Raw genomic sequence first — 22,446 nt, forward strand, 5'->3', positions numbered from 1 at the left:
TATAAAATTAATATTAGGCATAATGCGAATTGAATTACTTTGACTGAATGTTTTCATAAGACTTATATTATGTAAAGTTATAATATTAAATTGTTTAAACTGTTTCGGGAACAATATTTTGTATCCTGGCGTGTAATTAATCCTATTTTAAAATTTTACATAAATGTATAAATAAAAAAAAATATTTAATACTTCTGGTATTGTATTGCTTTCAGTGGGGGGAGACTCGTGAGCAAACACCAAATAACACATCTTCTAAAGTCTAAATTGATTCAGATTTGCACTGAAGGAAAAAAAAATTGGTTTTAACTGATACATATCGGTGTCTATGTTTTTTTGAAGAGCAAGTGAGAGATAACAGTACTACGAGTTTCACTGCAGCCATATTGAAGCGGTTTTATTTTGAAATATCTATAAGAGAGTCGTGCTTCATCGTAGTTCTGCGGTTTTTACAAAGAATAAATTTTTAAATCAATAAAAGAAATATCAGTCGGGTCACGTGTGCATTCAGGAGATGAAAAAAGTTATAATCGAAAAAAAAATATTTGAAAGAGACGGTTTGGAATTTTTACTACGAAATTTTATATAAATCATAATATAGGTTATGAGAGGTACTCTAGGGACTTAAATACAAGTTATACTTGTTGATAATTTCTTAAGAGTTTGAATGTTCTTTTAAAAAAAGAAAAACAGATTAAAATATCTTATAAAAATACAAATAACGTTTGATCCTTTTATGGACTTCTTTAAACATTTTCATAACGAAAGGGTTTTGATGAAAATGTCTTTTAAATTATAAGAAGTATTCCAACCTCCCTTAATCCTCGGAAATTCCCCTTAAGCTATAGCAACTTTGTCAAACTTGCTTGAGCGAACTCGTTATTTTCTACTTGAGTCATATCGTGAGACTTGAGCATGTTTTAATGCAGGAATATTCAACATTTCCCACGACCTTTCTGTTAACATTATGTGTAATTGAATTATCAATCAACGTAAGTAAATTAACAATAATTTTTTTAACTTAAAACGCGCAATATCTCCGTAAGGGATTCAGTTGGAATGTACGAATTTTTATTACAATCAATGTTTTACGCTCCGACGCTTGTCAGAAAAGTCTGTTTTTTTTTTAAGAAACAAAATTAGATTACATATCTAAGTCAAAAAGCTATTTTGGTTCTTCAGTACAGATTATAATTTTATTCTATTGTAAGATATTTGATGCAAAAGTATTTTAAAAGAATTAAACTAACAGCGAAATAATGAATTTAACTCTACTTCATAATAATCCTCGCTGTACTATAAACTCAAACCGAACGTAAATAAACAAAAATGTCAGACGTTCCGCAATGACGGATGGAAAGAGACTGCCTCGAGCAGCAGCGCATACTTCCTTATAAAACCTTTTTTTTGTGTGGCTACCCTCAACAGTCCTAACACTATATATATAAAAGAAAGTCGTGTTAGTTACATTATTTATAACTTAAGATCGGTCGAACTGATTTAGCTGAAAATTGATGGAGAGCTAGCGTAGAACTAGGAGACGGACATAGGAACTTTATTATCTTGTGTGCATTTCTTTTATTCCGCGCGGGCGGAGTCGCGGGTAACAGCTAGTTACATATATGTGTAACATTTAAACAGAAAAACCGTAGATTTCCATTGTTGAAAAACCTGTACAAAATATGTTTGTTGTTACGTTGTCTTTGTTTAATTTAAATAGAATAAGAGGGATTTGAACATGTTTTGTTATCAGATATGGAAAGTCACGCTATATCACTCACAAGTAATTCATCAAATTTTCTATCGTAACATAAATTAGGATATAATTGATGTCAAGATGGCAATTTCCTCAAACATGTTCTTGACGTAGTTAATTTCAAACGAAATTTGTTCGTTCTATTCGACAATAACTTAATAAAGGCGACAACATGTTGAACGATGTAAAACAAGATCCTATTAACTTTAATCTCTTTGTAAAAATTACATTAATATGGTTACTGAAATTTACGGATAAAATGCGAGTCAAATCTCACGGTTGCTGGAAAATAACATTATTAAAAAGACTATGTCGAATATTATAAATGCGAATGTTTGGACGGATAGATGGATGTTTGCTAGAAGGTATCTCCAGAATGGCTGCATAAATCTCGCTGAAATTTGCACGCAGAACATAGTCAGGAAGAACATACACGCTAATAACTCAGTTTTTTTAAACTCCGCACGGAGAAAGTCACTGACGACAGCTCTTTTAATGAATATGACAGAATGACAATGAAATTTGATCTCAGATTTTTTCCTTCTGATAGTTTTTTGATATTTAAAGGTGGCAAACCAGCAAGCCGCTGCCTGAATTCGCTGAAATGGCCAAGCGACCGCTGCCCATAGACATCCACAACTGCAGATGCATTCGACGGAGGAGGAGACTGACAAAAAGAAAACATTTCCCCTTCCCATCCTTTCCATATAAGAAAAGGGTGGGAAGGAAAAGAGGACTAAAGTTAGGCCTCCGGCACGCACACTCATCAGATAAAACGCGGAATTGCTTCCACTTTATGCTTCGTCTTCTGTGGTCGTATTTCACCGGGCGACCGAACCATTCGTGTAACAGATGTCGTTGTTGCTGGCATCTACCACTGTTAGTTTTATTCTAATCTTTAGCCAGTTTATTTACAGTTCAATTATTCCATGTAGTGTAACAAACCTAAAACCAGTTTCAACTTGCTAGCGTCATCATTCATTTCAGTGCCCTATCCAACGATTTATCAAAGTCGCGAGCGTACCTAGCCTGATTAATTCTAAGACTGTTACTTGCACGTCTCTGTGTTCGGATTTATCCGCAACAAAACCACGTTTATAACATTTCTAATAAAACTCTTATAAGCCAAACAAGTAAACATATAATATTGACTTTATCGTCAAATTGTTTGAGCAAAAGCCTCAATGAAATTGGTTTGAAATGAAAAGATATTATACTCAAGGTCTGATCTCAACTTAAACAGTGACAGCCTAACTCAGAATCATTAAATGTCCTGTAAAATCATCCCTTAGTTTAGTTTTTGTACGAGATATCCACACTGAGCGATTGCTTAAACTACTAAGTGCGGCTGTGAGATAGTTTCATAAATATTATGAAATTTACTTGAACAATTTCTTTTGAAATCGAAACAATCCTCTAATGAAAAGGCTTTTCTATTTGCACAAAGCAAGTAAAATAGAATCGAGCCTGTGATGTCGGCTAAGATAAATTAATTTAAAGGTTTATCAAACGTGCTCAAAGACTTTATGAGTTTTTTTTTCCTTCAATAATTTTTATTAGAAGTATATAACAGGGTCAGGACAGATGATATTCTCGTCTATTTATAGTTCTAAGGTGGATGCGTAGGAGGAGGTATAATGGTAGGAGGTGAGAGAAGAGGAAAGACGATAAGAGAACCTTATTTTCTATGCCATGAATATTTGAAATGGGTTGGCATTACTAACATCTATTGTAAAATACTGTTCTTTTTTATATTATAAAGTGGTAAACGAGCAAGGGGCCACCTGAATTCGCCGAAATGGCGAAATGACCGCTACCCTAAGACATTGCATATACGTTGCCCTCCTTTAATCAACAGAGGAAGAATGGCACAGAAAGAGAATATTTCCCTTTCCTATGAGTCTCCTCCATCGAATCTCCTTCTTCCTTCCATTATCTAATATATAAAATTCTTGTTTCACAGTTTTCGTTCCCGTACTCCTCCGAAACGGCTTGACCGATTCTCATGAAATTTTGTGAGCATATTCAGTAGGTCTGAGAATCGGCCAACATCTATTTTTCATTATTTTTTTTTAACTGCGCGCGGACGGAATCGCGGGCTACAGCTAGTTTCCTTATAAGAAAGAAATTGGACTAAAATATGGCCTACGAAACGCACACTATGTTCTATCTATTTGTTTTTAAACGTGTATTTAGGTAGTGGAAACAGAAATATATAAACACATTATAACACATAATATATAAAAACAGTAAATAAGAAGTAAATATAATTGCCGGTGACAAACTACATAGTTTTATTGGCTTAAACGTAATAGAATATGAACAGAATTCAAGCTCTGTGGTATACAAAGTTAGTATAAGTTATTCATAGCACTTGAATAATTCATAAACATCCCGTAAAGTTATACACTTAATTATACCTTAGCTGTAATCATGTCCACAAATGTGAACTTAGCTTTTTAGTAATCTTACTAAAATCAGCCAACTGGAAGATTAAAAATATATTTTCATGGACAAGAAAAACCTAGAGCCAAATAATTTAGATGTAAAATATTTATTGTAAATAACTAAATTATGTAATTGCCTAGTTTGTATTATTTTTTACTCGAAGCTAATTAAATCCAATAAATTTTTATTCTGTTTCATATCGCTGCTCAATAATATTTAAATCCTTGATTTCCTTTGCTTAAAACCTCCGTAGTTGTCACCATGTAGCTTTATAAAAGCTAAACTAATTTATATTGAAATTTGGAACAAAGATAGATTACAGTCTGGAATAATGCAAAAGCTACTAATTCCACGAGCCATAATAGCAGGCGCTAGTAGATTCATATATCCATTGAATAATTGCTTTTGTTTTACCTAATTGCTTTAAGTCAGAATGAAACTATGCTTTGTACTCGTTCATTAACACAAATGTGGCAGAAAGCCAAATATCTGTGCACTAATATATTTTCCATTGGTAATTCATACCAACATTTGAAAACTAAAACGAATCGTAACAAATTAAATTATACACTGAAATTAAAATTAATTATTTGTTAATTTTTCATAATACAAAATTGTGTAGAGACTATTTAATGAACATTATCAATATTATAATAAAATTACTTATTGAAAAAAAAAAACGAGGCTAAACGCGATAATGTCACTTCTATCTGTTTTTATGTATAGTATTTTTCTCCGTTTTAAAAGTTTTAATGCGGCCCATTTTAATATAGCTAAATAAAAATATCTTACTGTCCCTGTAACTTGACGTTTACTTTACTATGTTATTTATTGGTTGTCAGTTCTCAAACTCTGTACCAAGCTATTACAGTAAAACAGCGATATATTTTTTTTCCATAGAGTCAGACATTCATTACTTTGGCGACACGTCGACGAGTGACGTCCGTAAGAAAACAATGTAAATTTTATTATCTGTCGCTAATGTGATATTGTCGGAACGTCGAATTTTTAAGAGACAAAATTAACACACAACATTTAGTTATAAAATCGCAAATTGTGAGTTTACTGTCTAGAACTTGCATAAAATGTTGTCGTACTTCTCATTTTCTTTGAAAACACAGAGACAGCGATATGTTCAAGTATTTCTACTGTGGAAACTTACTGTATGTTATAAAGAACACATAATTTTTAATAACAATTCTTCGATCTTCGAAATATATTACAAATTATGGGTGTTCACGTAATGAGATAAAAAAGATGATATCAGTAATTTATTTCAACATAATGTCGTATTCAAAATAAGGGAAGAAATCCATTAATGTCATTTTAAAGAAGAAGCTTTTAAAATAAAGTTAAAATTGCGATGAGTTGTCATAAGTCATAGTGCTATGAACCTAACATGACTAAATTGAACCTTACCTTCGAGGAGAAAATTGATGTTACGATCCTATAAAACTGAATCAAATTACCTTGTGGGGTATTATAGATGTTAGCAAATAAAATTTGTAAGTCACGAACTTAAGCGGAACGAAGCATGGCAAAGAAACAAATTGATAGAATCAATATTTCAAATTGTAACATAAACTTTTTTGTTCTACGAACTTTTATCAGATTCAGGCGTAATATTTGTTATGCCAGTAATATTAGTATGTATAATAAACATTATCTAAAGCTCTTAATTAATATTAATTACATTTTCCATTTGGTAAGTCCTTTTTTTTAATATAAAACATAAATTAACTTAGATAGGGTAAATTAACTTACCAAAAAAATACAGTCGAATTGATAACCTCTTTCATTTTGAAGTCTGCTAATAAAATTAAATAAAAAAATCGTCGTATAACCAAGAAAACTGCCTCATCTTTACACTTGGACGTGAAAATTACAACTTAATGTGTTGTTTTATAGCATGAGTTAATTAGAATTTATGCACGTCCAGATTACTTCTTAATTTTAATGCCAGTCGTAATTATTAAGGTTATTATTTTATGGGAATACAAACTTCACCGTTGTCATTTTGTAAATAATAACTTTAACAAAAATGGAATAACAATATAACTGGCCACTTTGCTTCGATTATGAACTAAAAAAAATATATAAATCTTTCTTAAATATAAATACATAGATACCTACTTTATTAAATTCTTTTTTTTCTATAACAATAAACTGTGTGTAATTTTTTGGTACACAAAATTCGTAAATCTGTACCATTAACGCTTAAATATAGATTCAGGTGTTGTTTCGTTAATTCATTCCGTTCGTGCAATCGTCGATTGGAAATAGGTTTCGCAGGTGTTTCATATCCAATACTTTAAAATTCATTTGAAAAATAAACATGCGGTTTCTTTAAGCATAGATTTTCTATTCCAATATCATATACTATCTTAAATCATATCTTCTACTGCTCGAAACATCCATACAAAAACATAGTTAACTCTGTTTTTTTCAAAGACAAGGAAAGAGAGGGCTATATCCCACATGTGTTACGGATAGTGGAAACTTTTTCTATTTCCATACGTCACCAAAATTTCAATCTGTCCTCCAATAATGAATTTAAAGCCATGTTCGGCATTAAGTGGACGCGGACAAATGGCCGTCAGAGCGGCCTGTTAATTTTATTACGTTTGATGTCGGATAATGGCGTCCCAACACCAAAAGCGTGACATATAGGGTTGCTAACATTCAACAAACGTAAACCCAAATACTGGCCACAATAAAAACGGAACAAAAAATCAAAAATATCCACCGTTGATTTTTATGTGACAACGAAAATTAAACCATGTCCCCTAGTTGATCCTTAACGGACGACGAAAAAAGAATGATGTCCGCCGTTGATCTTTAGTAAACGACCAAAAATAAACAAACGGTTTAAAACACCACGACACCGCGAAAAATTTTTGTCAAACCCAATGAGGTGACAGCCCTAATTGACATCGACAGTCTATAATTTCAATCTTCACTTCGACATAATTAAATCAGATCTATAATCTTACTAATATTATAAATGCGAGTATTTAGATGTATGGATGGATAGATATTTCTGGGAAGGTATCTCCAGAAAGGCTATACAGATCACAATGAAAGTAGGCATAGATGTAGATCATAGTCTGGGAGTCTGGGAACATATAGGATATTTAATATGTTTTTTTTTATTCCATGCGAACAGAGTTGTTGGCGATAGCTAGTAGACCAACATATATGGAATTGAAGTAATTGATTTAGTATAGCAAATATTCGCTTAAATTCTTTCATCACGAAGTTCAGTCTAAGACTTGGAGCTCTAGTAAATCTTCATCCTTCTAGCGATCCTTAAAAGGCCGAAATGCCGACCTCATTCCGAACGACGGAGTGTTAAACACTCCGAACATCGTTCTTTCTTTCTAAGAATTCGTTTTTTCCTGATATGGAATTTTTTATATACAGAAATATTATTACGATATTGCACCTAGTGTAAAATTATGAACGACGGAAGTGAGTTTTCAAAAGCTCTCAATCAAGTCAGTTAATTGCCTGGAGCTGTCCGTTATAAATGTAAGAGTATTACTGAGCGGAGCTTAATTGGCGGCAGTGTAATTACTACGGCTCATTGAAATAAAGCAGCGGTTCCAGCTGATCCTTAATGACGCGTTAGTGTAGTGATACACCGCACTAGATACTGAAAACAAATTGAAAACGAAAAAAAAGTGAGTATATTTTGACAGATCATCAACTATTTGCCAATAAGTAGAGTCAAACAAGGATATATGGCCCAGTGAGAGGCGCTACTATCGCAGTTAGTTCTGTCAGAAAAGAAAAAAAAAATATGGCATGACAGCTACAGCACGAATAGTTTTTGTCAGGAGGAACGCTAGTGAGCTAGCTGTCATAATTTAGTTTGACTTTTGCCCACCGGGTCAGATTACCTTATCGTTCTCTAGGTCAAAAAGTTAACTACTTGAAATTGTTAAAATGACTACTACTATTTAATATTTCATGTCTTCCAGTGGGTCACTACACTAAAAGTAGAAATAATACGTTCTTCTCATTTCTTCCCATTTTTTTCATTAAACTCTCTTCTAAAGCATCATTAATTTAACTATGATGTACCTAGTTAATTTTATTTTCCCTTGCCAACATTAGGAACTACATAATTAAGTTGTCGCAAATGTTTCCTTCATTTTCTTCTATTACATTTTAATGACGTAAGTAAAACAAATATCAGGGGCCTAGCACGAGATTTAGCAAGAAATATATGTGTATATGTACTTGTCGCCCGTTAGCGGCGCTGTACAAATCTTACATGTGTACATTTTATTGATGACTCTACGGATACTATCTCGCAAAGTTTCGTACTACATCTGTGTTTGTTCTTTTATCTCGAAATTGATCAGAAAATAAAGACAAATAAAATAAAATGTCTAATTTAAACATACTGTTGCAACTACATAATATGTCTCTTCATTATAACTATATCTACCTAAACATATACAGAAATAAAGCTAAAAAAAGTTTTTCTTGCAAATATAAAATTATTCTGCCCTAAAAAAAATCACAATTTATTTTACATTTCTCATAAAGCTTAAGACTCTTAGCATGAAAATGTATTCTTATGAGGCGCCTCCCAATCAACTTGGCTGTTTGCAAAATGGCCCTCGAAGTTATAAAACAAATGGTAGCCGTTGAATCATAACGAAAAAAAGATTTATTACAACCCTCATATAAATTAAAGCAATTTCGTGTGGGTGTAAATAAAAAAGCTAACGCTATTTTTAACATTATTAGCAACTAGTTGTCGCCCGCGACTCCGTCCGCGCGGAATTAAAAAATAATAAATAGCCTACGTGTTCTTCCAGACTATGTTCAACATATGTGCCAAATTTCATCAAGATCCGTTGAGCCGTTCAGGAGATACCTTCAAACAAACACCCATCTAAACATTCGCATTTATAATATAAGTAAGATTTATCGGTTACTTTAATCCATAAGAATTAACATCGCTTTAAATAAATTTCTTCACTTATTTTATTTTTAAATTGTATGTTAAACAACTGCTTGAATATCAATACTGTGAAAAATATTAAACACACCTGGTTCTCAGAATTATAATGAGATTTTCAAGATTAATTCATAAATCAAACAAACGAAGTGATTTAATTCATTCAAGAAAGCAACAGGTGTTATTTACTTTGTTAAAATAGCAAAATTATCTTGAATTCTAAGTGACTTACCGACATTCATCGATTTATAAAATAAATGTCCGAAAAAGAAACTAATATTTGGGTCTTTGCTAATATTATGAAGAATAATTCCTTATTTCTAATTAAACGAAAAACCTCTGCATCAGTTTTAAACATTTAAAATTCCAAAAAGCTCAAACAATTCTCCTCCAGCAATTTGTTATCCAATTACCATTTCAATCAGGTCATCAGACATGGTCGTCGCCAGCGGAGGCACGGGGAGTTAGCTGAAAGAATCGTAAAAATATAAAATAGATGACTTCTTAGTAATACTAAGATACATATTTACAATCCATATTGGTCTTCATCATCATCAGCTCTCCACCAAGGGGCTTGGAGCCTCCCAGTTAGGGGTGACTAGGCAATAGTCAACCACGCTGGCCCAGCGAATGAGAATTTAATTAGGAATTAAAATAAATACCTGTACCTATACCACCTTACTACCTACCCCTAAGATCTATAATCAGCAGCTGACGACGCTGATGCCATCAGATATGCCAGCTGCCGTAATAATAACGATTGAATTACTTCATAAATTTACTTAAATTATTGATACTGACTGTAGTGTGAAACTATAATTGTGCCATCTATCGGAATCCTCTGAAAACTTGACAATTCCACGCAGAGAATATAAATCGGGTAAATAATACATATCTATCGGCTCGGACCTGCAATTTTTATTTTATTTAGTATGTGTTTTTTTTATAATTTTGATAAACAAAGTTTAAAGACAACGCCATTGCTATTTTTTATTCTCCGTTATTTCTTTATTTCAAACTTCCAAAATCCAAAACAATAAAATCTTTTGCAAAACCGGTAACACTCACAACTCTAAACATGCGTCACTAAAAGTCATCACAAAATTCAAATGTCATATTTCGTGTAATATCTGGAATAAATAATTTTAAAGAAATTCCTAATTCTATCAAGTTTCAATTGTATTTGTAGTTCTTCGTTTAAAAATGATGTCGGCGGATAATTCGCCGATTAAACCTTCAAAATCGTTCAACGAAATAGAGATAGCGGAGGATTTTGAAAATCAGGTATGTTGTTTTTATTTACCCTCGTTTACCTTTTGTTGAAATGATAAATTTTATCTTGGTTTCATTTTAGGATACATTGTTGAAACACGTCGATATATCTATTGTGGAGTCGGAGAAACGTGCAAACGGTACACTTCACGTACGTGATCATTACACGGTGTATCTAATTGACCTAAAGTAAGTTCGTTTAATTATTACACGAACGAATTACGTCCTTATTACAATACATTTAGCAGTAATTTACTGACAAATTTACGCATTTTAATAACTATTTTATCTTTTTTTTACTATACCATAGACATAATAGGCAAAGGATTATTTTCTTCAAACTTTGATTATAATAAGTTGTTAAATTGATTTAATCGTTCTAGTTATGTACGCCCCCTTTCTTCTTATGCCTTGATGTTATTAAAGTTCATTTTAATTGGTTTGCATATAAATATTTCAGAGTTAATGATCCCGAATACAAGCTAGTACAATCAAAAATTAGCACAATTTGGAGAAGGTACACAGAGTTTGAGCAGATACATGATTATCTCCAAGTTAAATATCCCCATGTAGTCATACCACCACTACCAGAGAAACGGGTAAATTAAAAAATTATATGTATAACAACATTTTTATTTTTTCAACATTATTATATTTGTAATTGGTTTGTTTATATAAAAACTTTTCATTTAGTTTTAAGTACACATTAGTGCTAAGTTTATTTGAAAAAAGGCACTATTACTACAACATTATTTGCTTTCTACAGCATTGAATATTGTTAGTTACTTAATAAATATGTTATGAACTATACTAAATAAAATTAAGCACTTTCAGTTTCCTACATAATGTATAATTTATCAATTTTATTTTCAGGTATTATATGCATGGCGAAAATCAGATACAACTGACCCAGAATTTATTGAAAGAAGACGGGCTGGATTAGAAAATTTCCTTTTACGAGTGGCATCTCATCCTCGATTGTGTTTCGATGATCAGTTTATTAATTTCCTTCAACAGGAACATGGCTGGAGGGAAACAATTACTGATAGTGGTAATATATATTTATAAAATTTAAAGAGTAGAGTGAATAGGTATTTACAAAGCTAGTGCATACCATCTTTAGACCACATCATTTCTTCACCAGGTGGGATGGTGGTCAAGCGCTAGCTTATTCAATAAAAAAAACTTGATTTATTTCACATGTGATTAATTTTTGCTAAGTTTCACTGAAAATTTGTTGTTGCAACTTTGTTAAGTTTCATTATTATTAAAAAACTTTAAAGCTTATTTTATTCCTCGAAGTTTTACCATTTTTATTGTAAATTCCTTCTTTTAATTCTTACTTTTTAATCTTTTTGCAGGATATTTACTTTTGGCGGAGAACAAGCTCAAATCACTTTCAGTATCAATAAGGTTAAAAAAACCTGATCCAGAAATTGAAAGTGTCAAAAACTATGGAAAACAGCTGGAAACAAATTTGGGAAACTTTCTATATACTAGGTAAGAAGTATGAACTGTACCTTCACTAATTGTTGTTGGCTCAGGGGTTAAAAACTTAACATATAACCTGCAGGTCTTTGGTTCAAATCCACCTATGTACCAATGTGATTTTTGATTTATATATGTATATTTATCCGACATTCATACAATGAAGTAAAACAACAAACAACTTAAACGAAATTCAAAGATATGTGAAGTCAACCAAACCGCACTTGGTTAGCGTGATTGACCACGGCCTAGTCACCTCAACTTCGGTAGATTCCAAGCCCCTCAGTGGGGATGTATTGAGGTGATGATGTACCCCCCACTACTAGCAAAAATATAAATACTCATACTCTCTCGCATATTTCTCTTAAATTTATATAAAACTATGAAAATCATGAAAAGCTGGCAATACTGTTAAAGAAATAGTGTACACATAACAGCTATTAAACTGTTTATAATTTTTTATTGTTAATTTTGACATTTACATTAACAGGTCTAAAATAATAGAAAAAAATTACGCACTATGCAAGCTTCATGCAGATTATGGAAAGTTATTTAGTGAATGGAGTGTAATTGAAAAAGAAATGGGCGACGGTTTACAAAAGGCCGGACATTACTTTGGTAAGTTTTATCAAAAACCAGTTTATGAATAAAATATTTTATTTGAAACCGATTTTTACTTTTACAAATACTTTTAACAAGTTTATTTTCTTTCTTTTTTGTCTCTGCAGCTTGAAAAATTTGTTTTATGATTAAGTGTTAATCATCATGACATGTGACTAGTACATGACACTTTATAATCTTTTATTAATTGTCATGTAATACTCATGACATCATGTTCACAATTCATGACACATATATTTAATTCTTGTTTCAGATTCAATAGCGGACAGTATAGATGCAATGGCCGAGGATGAAGAGCAATTGGCCGATCAGTTGAAAGAATACCTATTTTATGCAGGAGCATTGCAACATCTTTGTACAAACCATGAAGCCTTGCAACGGAATTTGGAAATTGCTCATGACACTCTTAACAATAGGTAAACATATATCTTAAGAATTCAAATAGTGTCAATGTAATGTTCCAAAGTATTATTGGATGAAATGTCCATCAAGAATATCCAACAATAATGTCTTTTTTTAGGGCATTTGTCATGTTAAATACAAGGTTTTCTTTTGTCACACTTAGGATCAAATCCTGATCCGCAGAGAAATTTGCAATTCATAGAAAAGTTTTTGCTGTACAGCTTGTTAATCCAACAATATGGCCTACATCTGTTAGATTCTGAAATTTCTTTCCTTTCTGTGTTTTTTTTTTATGTGCGACACTATGCCGCCCTCTCGCTCTCCCCGGGCGTAGAATTATGTGGTTAGAAGCTATTATCAAGTCTTACTTTCTTAGGATAGCTGAACGGAACCGAGCTGCTGCGGGCAAGTCGGGGCTGATGTCGCGGCTGTTCGGCACCACGGAGCCCGACATCGTGCGCGACCAGAGCACCCGAGCTCTCGACACCAAACTGCTCGCAGACCGACAGGCCATCGACACTGCGCACGCGCAGCTACAGTGAGACATACGTATATATCTAGGATATCTGAGAGCAGACTAGCCAGCCGATTCTAAGGAAGTCTATTAGTATTTTTTGATGTGAAATATCTATAGGATCACTTGTAAACCGAATCGTTGGCGTGGCGACGCTTGCCGTGGCGACGGGTCGCCAAGCTATACTAAGGTATACTTATATATATATTTTATGTGAAGTAGAGTGTACGGTGTGGCGACGGGTCGCCACGCTATACTGATGTATACATTATTATTATTATTATTATCATTATTTTATAATTATTTTATCCTTATTTTATCTTTATTTTATCATTATTTAAACATTATCATTATTATTTATTTAATTATAATATTTAATATTTTATGCATATTACTTGTACACACACGATGTTTCACATCTGTCAGGCGTCCCATGACGGCTCACATGTTTTTTTTTTTACATAAAGTATGCTTATCAATGTGTCTTCAATGAGTCAGCTGCCTTCTATTACCTCCTCTCCCTCCCATTTTGTGATGACCATAAGTCACATATTAGACAAAATTAGTCTTTTTATCAGACAGAATTATATAAATATTTGTTTTTTTTTTTAATGTGAGAATATCTCTGTGTTGTAGAGAGTTCACAAAGAAAGCTACAGCGGAGATAGAATTTTTCCAGAAGCAAAAAGATAGAGACCTGCACGAGTCGCTTGTTAGTTTTATAACGCTACAGGTGAAGGCTGCGAAGAAGGTAAGTTCAACACGAAATTTAAAAAAAAATCCTACGATCATTAAAAAAACGGTGTTGCAGATTATAATTAGTTGAAAAAGCTTTAGGTATGTAGATAATAAACCACATTTCGCATACATTAGACAAAATGGTAAGTACTTTTTCTAGATTCTTGTCAACCTGTTTGAAGTCTTAATATGGTATCAGTTTCAAACTCATTCTTAATAAATAACTACAATACAAAGAGTGCTTTTGACACTTTTTTATATAGACAGGAGGGCGCTAGTGAACTGTCGTAATTTCAGATAACTTTATCGGTCTATCATTCTTACTGTGAAGAAAAACATCGTGATGCTGCACATATCTGAGAAGAAATTCAATGATATGTGTGAAGTCAACCTGCACTTGGCTTGTGTAGTTGACTATGTCCTAGTCACCCCTAACTTAGGGTAGGCTCCGAGCTCCTCAGTGGGGACGTATAGTGAGCTGATGATGATGATTATTTGTGTATAACACTTTTTGACTTATTAACTGCCATCCTCAGAATCGCCAAATGGCCACTAAGGACGATCCTTAGTTTAGATTTAGTATGTAATATCTACAATAAGGAACAACTAAGTAACCATTTAAAGACTCGCTAGTGTTGCCATATAAAAATACTTTCAGTGTTCTCGGTTTAAAAAATTAGACTTTAAATAAATATTTTTTCTTGTAGAATTTGCAAGCGTGGACACAAATCAAGGAATGTATTCAGAATATGCCCGCCTGAAGCAAACTCACAAGGAATATACCAAATTATTTCATTTTTTATATCATATTTAAAATTATTGTGATTATTTTTAAATTTCAACAATTTAGGAATTGAATAAAACACCTACCAAGAAAATTACATTAAATATAAAAAAAAAATACAACCGAGGAAATTTAACGTTTACCTTTCCAACACTATTTTATCTAGTATTTTCCTGATCATAGATAATGTAAAGATTATTTGGACCAAAAGCTCACCATAAACATTTTTTTTTATTTCTTTTTCCTCGATGGTACATGATTTATATTATATGTGCCTGTATTTTACTAGTTATAATATTTGCGTATATGTAATATGTTATTTGAAAAGCATTATTATTACTTTGATTTTTTTTTTGGTATTCCATAGCGTTTATATCAACATATCATTATTATCGTACGATCTCTTTTAAATCAAGGTCAGCATTTAATTTAAATAAAAGACATGTAACTTGTAAACGAAACAAAATATTTTCATCGAGCCGTAAGAAAAAGAAGGCCTTTTGTATTTGTCAAAAATTGTTTTCTACATAATTTAATAAACTGTTTTTTTTATTTAATAACTCTTTGAAGGATCTTCTTAAAAGGTTTTGGATTAAAGAAAATTTTATTAACATTTAGTTAATAATATTAATTTGAACATATAATGCACAGTTTACATTATTCCAGTCCAGCGATTAAAATTTAAAATAAAATGTGATTCCACTTTGGATTGCGCTGCGACGATTCCAGTACGGCTGTAACCCAGCGCTGGAGTGGAATAATGTAAAATGAGTACATTTAAAATTTAAAGTGTTTTAAAAGATATGCAACTTGCAATTTTTTATGGTATATTTTAAGGTTTATATATAATTATTTGATATCGACAAAAGGCAATAAATATAGCGATAAGAAATGTTTTCAGTATATCCTTAAAATTAAAATAGTAATATATTTTATTTAATTTTATGTAAATTTAATTAGTTTATTTTGTTATAGTAAATTTATTTCGAAAATTATCTGGGGACTATGTTTATTTAATAGGAAGTTTAATAAATACGATTAAGTTACTTCTTTCTTAGTTTAAGTTCTCATTTCCACTGTCGCGACCATACGCAACGAGCTAAGTGGAAATAGTCACTACGTTTATATTTTATTCTTTTCATCCATGTGTTTTATTCTTTCTAAAAAAAAATTGTCGTTTTGGGCCATTAATGCCGTCTAATTATTAAATTATCTAATAAATACACGTAATTTCCTAATTTTATTTACCGTAACATTTATTTTGATCATTTCAATAGAAATAGCGTAGATATACGATGCTTTGATAAAAGTATTTAATGCATTTTCACTGGCATTTCACGTGTATCATGTCATCTCTCTCTTTCTATACGAAAAAAAGAGACATATATATTTAATATAGTGGTTATACAATGGAAACTAACGGTTAGATTTATCATAACTCACGTACCTTTGTATAGATTTTTAACCAACCATATGGTCAAAGCACATTGTATTTACTAAGCTGTGATTTTGTAAACCAACGTGGTATATACAGTATGTACCTTGTATTATATAAATTGTTGATTTTTTTTTCTCGTAGAGTTTTTTTATGTTCAGTTATCATTTATGTTGATTTTGTTTTTGAATTTTTAAAAGAATAATTATTTTAATAAATTATCAAATTATAATAATCGATTTTTATTAAAGCACTATCTTTTTTTAATTAAAGTCTAGACCCTATAGGGTTCTAAACCCTATTTTCCACTATGCGATAAGGCGCTTGACCAGTCCCGAAAAATGGTCTTAAAATTATGATTAAATCCCTCTCTCGTAAGTAACATGTTCATGTAAAATGTTCTTTGAGCGACTTATTAAGTAGAGTGCCATGAAAAGGGAAGTAAAGGGGGAATGTACTATGCAAAGTGTTTAATCTCCGATACATGGATTTTCGGTACTTTTAACAGATGGCGTAACGTTTTCTATTATATTTTGTACTAGTTATTGTAATGAAAATATATTCAGTCACCAGAAAGTTCACTTCTAAGTAAAGATATCTAATATATAAAATTCTCGTGTCACAGTTTTCGTTCCCGTACTCCTCCGAAACGGCTTCACCGATTCTCATGAAATTTTGTGAGCATATTCAGTAGGTCTGAGAATCGGCGAACATCTATTTTTCATAAACCCCCCCCCCCCCCCCATTTTTTAACTGCGCGCGGACGGAGTCGCGGGCGACAGCTAGTATAAAATATAATTTAGTTCTAACATAGTTTTTGTTGTTGATTAACCTTGATTTTGTAGTCTGTGTGAACTGGACACGTGCGCGTCGCTCGACCAGTCGTGGTGTACCTATTTCTCATAATTGCTACCACTATCGATCGAAAATGTGTCCAGCTGAATACAATACATATTTCGCAGACTGTTACTTTTTTATTCTATATTCTTATATCAACCCGAGTTAGTCCATTGCTGAACGTAGACCTATCCCAATGATTGCCACAATGCCCAATCCTGTATTGTCCGCATACAGTGCACTCCTACAAACTTATATTCATTTCGTCTAATTCACTTAAAAATACAGTACAAATTTTTAAAGAAAGCAGCTTACCTTATTTAATATAGTTATGATAACATAGTATATCCTATTCATATTGTAAAAGACCCCAACATTATAACAAAAAAAAACGCGATAGAAATATAGACATACATTATGAAAGGGTAATTACAAGTATCAACTCTACAAGGTTTGTCGCTATGATATAAATAATTCTCAAACACGTCATACCAATCGATGGGAAATGGGTCGCCCATTGTTCCGCTTACAGTCATATCATAAAGACGTCAAAGAACAAAAAAATTCAAAGAAAATACAAAATATAAAATAAAAAATCCCAGTAAAATGAAGCACCAACAAGTAAATGTAGACTACTGGTCGATGGGCAAAGCCATGCTGATGTACGGTGCGCTAACAGCACTGTGCTGGCTGATGCTACGTCTCTTCAACACGGTGTTCACATTACCCCGCAGGTTGAGGTCGCAGCAGGAAAACATACAAAACACGCTGCAGGAGCTCCAGGTATGTTCCAAGGACCAGTTCATAAAAGCGTCATATTCTTTAACCAACAGTATCGACAGTCAATTTTCAATTAAGTATTACAGATAATGAAAATTTAATAAACGGTAAATATGTATAAAAGCATTTCAAAGCCTCTGAGCCAGAGGCCTTGCCTCACAGCCCGGTACCGGGCCGGCTTTAGCATTTCAGGCGCCCTGGGCAAGATTTTAGCTACGCCCCCTTTTGGTGTCGGGGCAAATCTTCCAAAGATAGGATAACTTAGGGGGCACAGCAGGCGCCCCTTTATATCCGACCCTGGTGCCTGCGGCCCTGCGCCCCCTTATTCCCGGTGCCCTCGGCGGCCGCCCCGCCTAGCCATACCCTACCGCCACTACACTTAAAATTAAATTTTGTTCTACGCAGTAACTCGCTCGAAATTAATACGTTCTAAGATAGCCTGAATAATTTATAACATGTTATATCTAAAACTCCATAACCACAAAAATTACATTTAAACTTAAACGAAGGAACAAAAACGAGTAAAGATTTTCTACATTTCGTTACAGTTCGGACAAACCGTAGGGTCAACACGTAGTGCCAAACTCGGAGATGTTGATTGGTCACTATGGGGTCTTTAAGTGTAGATTTCTCTTACATTATTACTAAGGCAAGCCTCTTAACGATTGAAGAGAACAATCTAGACTAGGTCACTTAAGTTATTATTAAGCTACTCTGAGTTATGTAGTTATAATTATGCTTTTAGAAACGCTTTCCAGACCTAGACATAACTGAAGAAGACTTGTTAAACGCTGACAAAGAACTGGAGAAGCTCCTGAAGGAAGACGAAGATGAAAAAACAAAGGAAAATAGCGTACCCAAAATACAAGAACCGCCCAGCGAGGAAGACAAAAAGTCCATTTAAATTTTTAATTATCAGTCAAGAATGTTATTGCGCATACATTTTATCTATTTAAAAAAAAACAATAAAATAAAAGTATTATGTACTGTTTTGATTACTAAAAAAGTTGCCTAAAATAATAACTATTTAGAATCAGTTGTAAACTATATTATAGTTAAAAAGTATTACTTAATTTTTTCGGAGACAAAATCATCGTCGATTCATTCTGTATTTTATTTGATCATTTTTATTTTTAGGTCTCCTTATCTGCATCTCGATTCTTGTTTATGAGTTGCCGTAAATATTTCATAATTACGTTTAAGCATACATCGTAAAAACATTTTCTTCATATCATCTTCAAGTCATAAACCTTACGATAAAATGGCTAACCATTAACGACTTGATTGTAATCACCAAACAAAGAGAGCACACGCTCATCAAGCAATGTTACCAACGTCAAAGAACTGTTTAAGCTACTACTGCGCGTAGGCTAACATGAGAGTCACAGAATTTTAATGCACCACTAATGAAATGATTGTACAAAAACATATCGCTATTATTTATTCTGCTAAAATGAGATAACAATTTGTTTTATTTCAAATGTTTCAGTGGACCCTTTTGGCAACATTCTCTAGAGTACAAACACTAGAAAACCTTTTTTTATTTATAATGAACGTTTTAACATCAACGCACCTTACATTCTCTAGTTGGAAATAATAATATTGCTAAAGAGTTTGAGCAACTTAACGATAAATATATGTAAAATAGTATATGATACATTTATTGAAACGTACATCTATATATATAAAAGAAAGTTGTGTTAGTTACACCATTTATAACTCAAGAACGGCTGAATCGATTTGACTGAAAATTGGTGGGCAGGTAGCTTAGAACCAGGAATAGGACATAGGATAATTTTTACCCCGTTTTCTTTTTTTTTTTTATTCTGCGCGGACGGAGTCGCGGGAAAAAGCTAGTATATTATATACTTACGAAGCAACAGAAGTCTATTTACAATTTAGACAAGTCAATTTTAATCGTACGTTAAAAGAACAATACTGAAGATTATGCAAGGTTTTATTTTATTCTGTATATTGTCGTGCACATATTTATCTCGATGAGGCGTAAAAACTAACCGAGATATTTTTTTATTAAAATTACTGCAAAAGATTTAGTCAGTTGCTAGTCAAGCAAAATCCATGCTTATTCGTTTAATTTATTCCAGCTGGCACAAAAATAAAATAAACAAGGCTCTTGAGCAAGAGATGACGATGCAAAGCTTCTTTGCTGAAATTTTAAAAGCTTTAATAAGCTTTACAAAATTGCTTCTATATTTTTGACTCTGGCTAATAATTTACCTAAAAATTTTTTATAATTAATTTCAAACTGATTTTCGCAAATTATAATCAGTTTCTTGATTTAGTTTAAAATTGTGCTGTGGAGTTCTACAATAATCAGAATGTAGGTTACAAATTACGTGTTAAATTTAATTTGCATTTTAACAATTGTGGAGTCGCACTCCAGAAATCGTAATTTTGTAAAAAGTCTATTCCATATCTTTATAATAAAATTATTTTCTGATTATATATAGACGTGTATTTGGAATAAAACGATAATCACGACTTACAATTTATTACGTTTAAAAAATCAATACAAGTTAAGCAATTAAGGGCAAGTGCCACTTGCTCTTTAGTTCACCCACTCGACGGTAGATGGAGTTGAAATATTAAATTGAAAAGAGGGCCGGAGGCGTGGTTAAACTCCTCCAGCGAGCTTTCACCCCGGCTTTTAATTTTATTGATCGCTCATACCCATTCACTGTTGACTGTAAACGTAAATAGTTTCTGCATACTTTATTTATTTTTATAATAATATAAAGAACTGATAAGTGCAACGATTTAGATAAGCTCAAGGTTTTGTGTAAATAATGTGAACAGAACAATCGGTAATCGAGTAGCGTGTAATCAGTTGGTGTACTGCGTGGAGTAACGCCGGTTGTCAGCTGTATTGTGCTCAAATAGCAAACCTGTAATGTTTACGAGTATGTAAGTTTTTTAAAGTGAACTCTAGTGAAGAGTATAAGATGACACGATCTAGCTACCGTCCACTTGTTCCCCGCTCTTCTAACAACTCTTTGGAGACAAGAGAAACAGAGTAAGTGTTTTTTATTTCCTTATCTTAACACTTAATAGTACATTTGTACACGTAAATATGTACTTAAATCAGAAACATTTTATTGTTTTGAAGTTAAACATTTCTTGCCAATTTAGTTATTTGTTATTTTATAAATTTTAAGATAATTATAATGTGTTATTTTTATGAAAAAAAAATTAAGACAAAAAGATACGACATTTAATTAAAAATTTTATTAAATTTTCATAATTTACTTAACTTATTAATTTACGTTAACAGTGACTAAAATAATGAATGTTAAACATTAAATATTGTAAGATTATATAAACATGTGTAACAAATAATTAAGTTTGTTTTAATTTATTAAAACCAGAACAAAAACACTGTAACGAAAGGTCTCTTTTTTAATTTGAAAAAAGTGTCCCCTTGCGGTGGCAAAAGTTGTTGCTCCTAGCAACTGCATACCTCAATAAGAAACCTGTAGGATTACTTCGTCTACGATACGACTTCATCAATTATACCGCAATAGAAAGAAGTATTACTAGGACGTTAATATTTCTATTAATAATTGTGAATATTTTCATGTCATCCAATCCAAATATTTTTTTTCCACTATCAAAAGTATATAATAATTTGAAACAGAAAGTTGTTAAAGGAAACAAGTTTTTAAAACAAGGTTTAATGTAATCAAGTACACGGAGATAGCAAACATTTTAATAAAATGAAAGAGTTTTATTCCAAGACTAGTGATCGCCAGCGACTTTTTCATTAAAAAAATCAGCTATCTTCCCGTTCAAGTCCCATAACAATCAGTCCAGCCGTTCCGGACATTACCCGGAACAAACGCGGACTTGCGGACAGACAGTCAGACAGACAAATATTACAAAAATTGTTTTTTTGTTATTGGCTATGCAAAAACGTGGTGTATACTTTTTTCGATATTATATACCTACAGATTCTCCAAATTTATTTATATGCACATATTATGTATTTACATGTACATATAGATTACAAGAGTTTCATGACAAACAAGTTATTTAAAAAACTTAATAAATTAAAACATTGATAAATAAAATTAAGATTAATAAATCGTCGTCGTAATAAATAAAATATTAAATAGTCATTAAAATTAATAATAATACTTTCATCCTCAGTACGAAAATACCGGTCTAGTTAGAAAGCTTTCTAAATGTAATTTCTGATTAAATTATTGCCTGTTCTACTGGTAATATCGCCAACTTGTTTTTCAAATCCTTTGGAAATAGAAAGTACATTGACATCAGTTGTAAATCATATAATAAATCTAAACCATGTATTTAATTGTCATTACGAGTAGCTGTTGACGTTTTAAACAGTTTTTTGTTAATTAAAGAAATTTTATAA

The 22,446-nt window shown here is 32.1% G+C and overlaps 3 protein-coding genes across 3 annotated transcripts in view; all 3 read left to right on the forward strand.

Moving 5' to 3' along the window:
• The first annotated feature begins 10,271 nt into the window (after positions 1-10,271).
• LOC106719664 (sorting nexin-4) lies at positions 10,272-15,140 on the forward strand. The gene is made up of 10 exons (XM_014514060.2): positions 10,272-10,463; positions 10,534-10,640; positions 10,912-11,050; positions 11,325-11,502; positions 11,813-11,951; positions 12,430-12,557; positions 12,814-12,976; positions 13,339-13,500; positions 14,113-14,227; positions 14,922-15,140. The coding sequence occupies exons 1-10, from the start codon at positions 10,383-10,385 to the stop codon at positions 14,973-14,975; spliced, it is 1,266 nt and encodes a 421-aa protein (XP_014369546.2). The 5' UTR covers positions 10,272-10,382; the 3' UTR covers positions 14,976-15,140.
• Positions 15,141-17,853: 2,713 nt separating this feature from the next.
• Positions 17,854-18,954, forward strand: LOC106719630. Its single transcript, XM_014514009.2, has 2 exons — positions 17,854-18,053; positions 18,796-18,954. Exons 1-2 carry the CDS (start codon positions 17,877-17,879, stop codon positions 18,952-18,954), a joined length of 336 nt encoding a protein of 111 aa, XP_014369495.1. The 5' UTR covers positions 17,854-17,876.
• Positions 18,955-20,838: 1,884 nt separating this feature from the next.
• LOC106719703 overlaps positions 20,839-22,446 on the forward strand; it is a 53,121-nt gene continuing 51,513 nt past the window's right edge. Inside the window, exon 1 of the mRNA XM_045678877.1 lies at positions 20,839-21,084. Coding sequence (XP_045534833.1) covers positions 21,014-21,084 — 71 coding nt within the window. The 5' untranslated portion in view covers positions 20,839-21,013. The remainder of the gene's footprint in view (positions 21,085-22,446) is intronic.

Source organism: Papilio machaon, chromosome 8, assembly GCF_912999745.1.
Source record: "Papilio machaon chromosome 8, ilPapMach1.1, whole genome shotgun sequence".
NCBI lineage: Eukaryota > Metazoa > Arthropoda > Insecta > Lepidoptera > Papilionidae > Papilio > Papilio machaon.

Bases quoted from the DNA above. Each gene is read 5' to 3' on its own strand.
- LOC106719664 (XM_014514060.2), top strand. From the start codon at position 10,383: ATGATGTCGGCGGATAATTCGCCGATTAAACCTTCAAAATCGTTCAAC. The intron at 11,952-12,429 runs GTAAGAAGTATG...TTACATTAACAG, and splicing joins GGAAACTTTCTATATACTAG to GTCTAAAATAATAGAAAAAA. The intron at 13,501-14,112 runs GTGAGACATACG...TCTGTGTTGTAG, and splicing joins ACTGCGCACGCGCAGCTACA to AGAGTTCACAAAGAAAGCTA.
- LOC106719630 (XM_014514009.2), top strand. From the start codon at position 17,877: ATGAAGCACCAACAAGTAAATGTAGACTACTGGTCGATGGGCAAAGCC. The intron at 18,054-18,795 runs GTATGTTCCAAG...TTATGCTTTTAG, and splicing joins ACACGCTGCAGGAGCTCCAG to AAACGCTTTCCAGACCTAGA.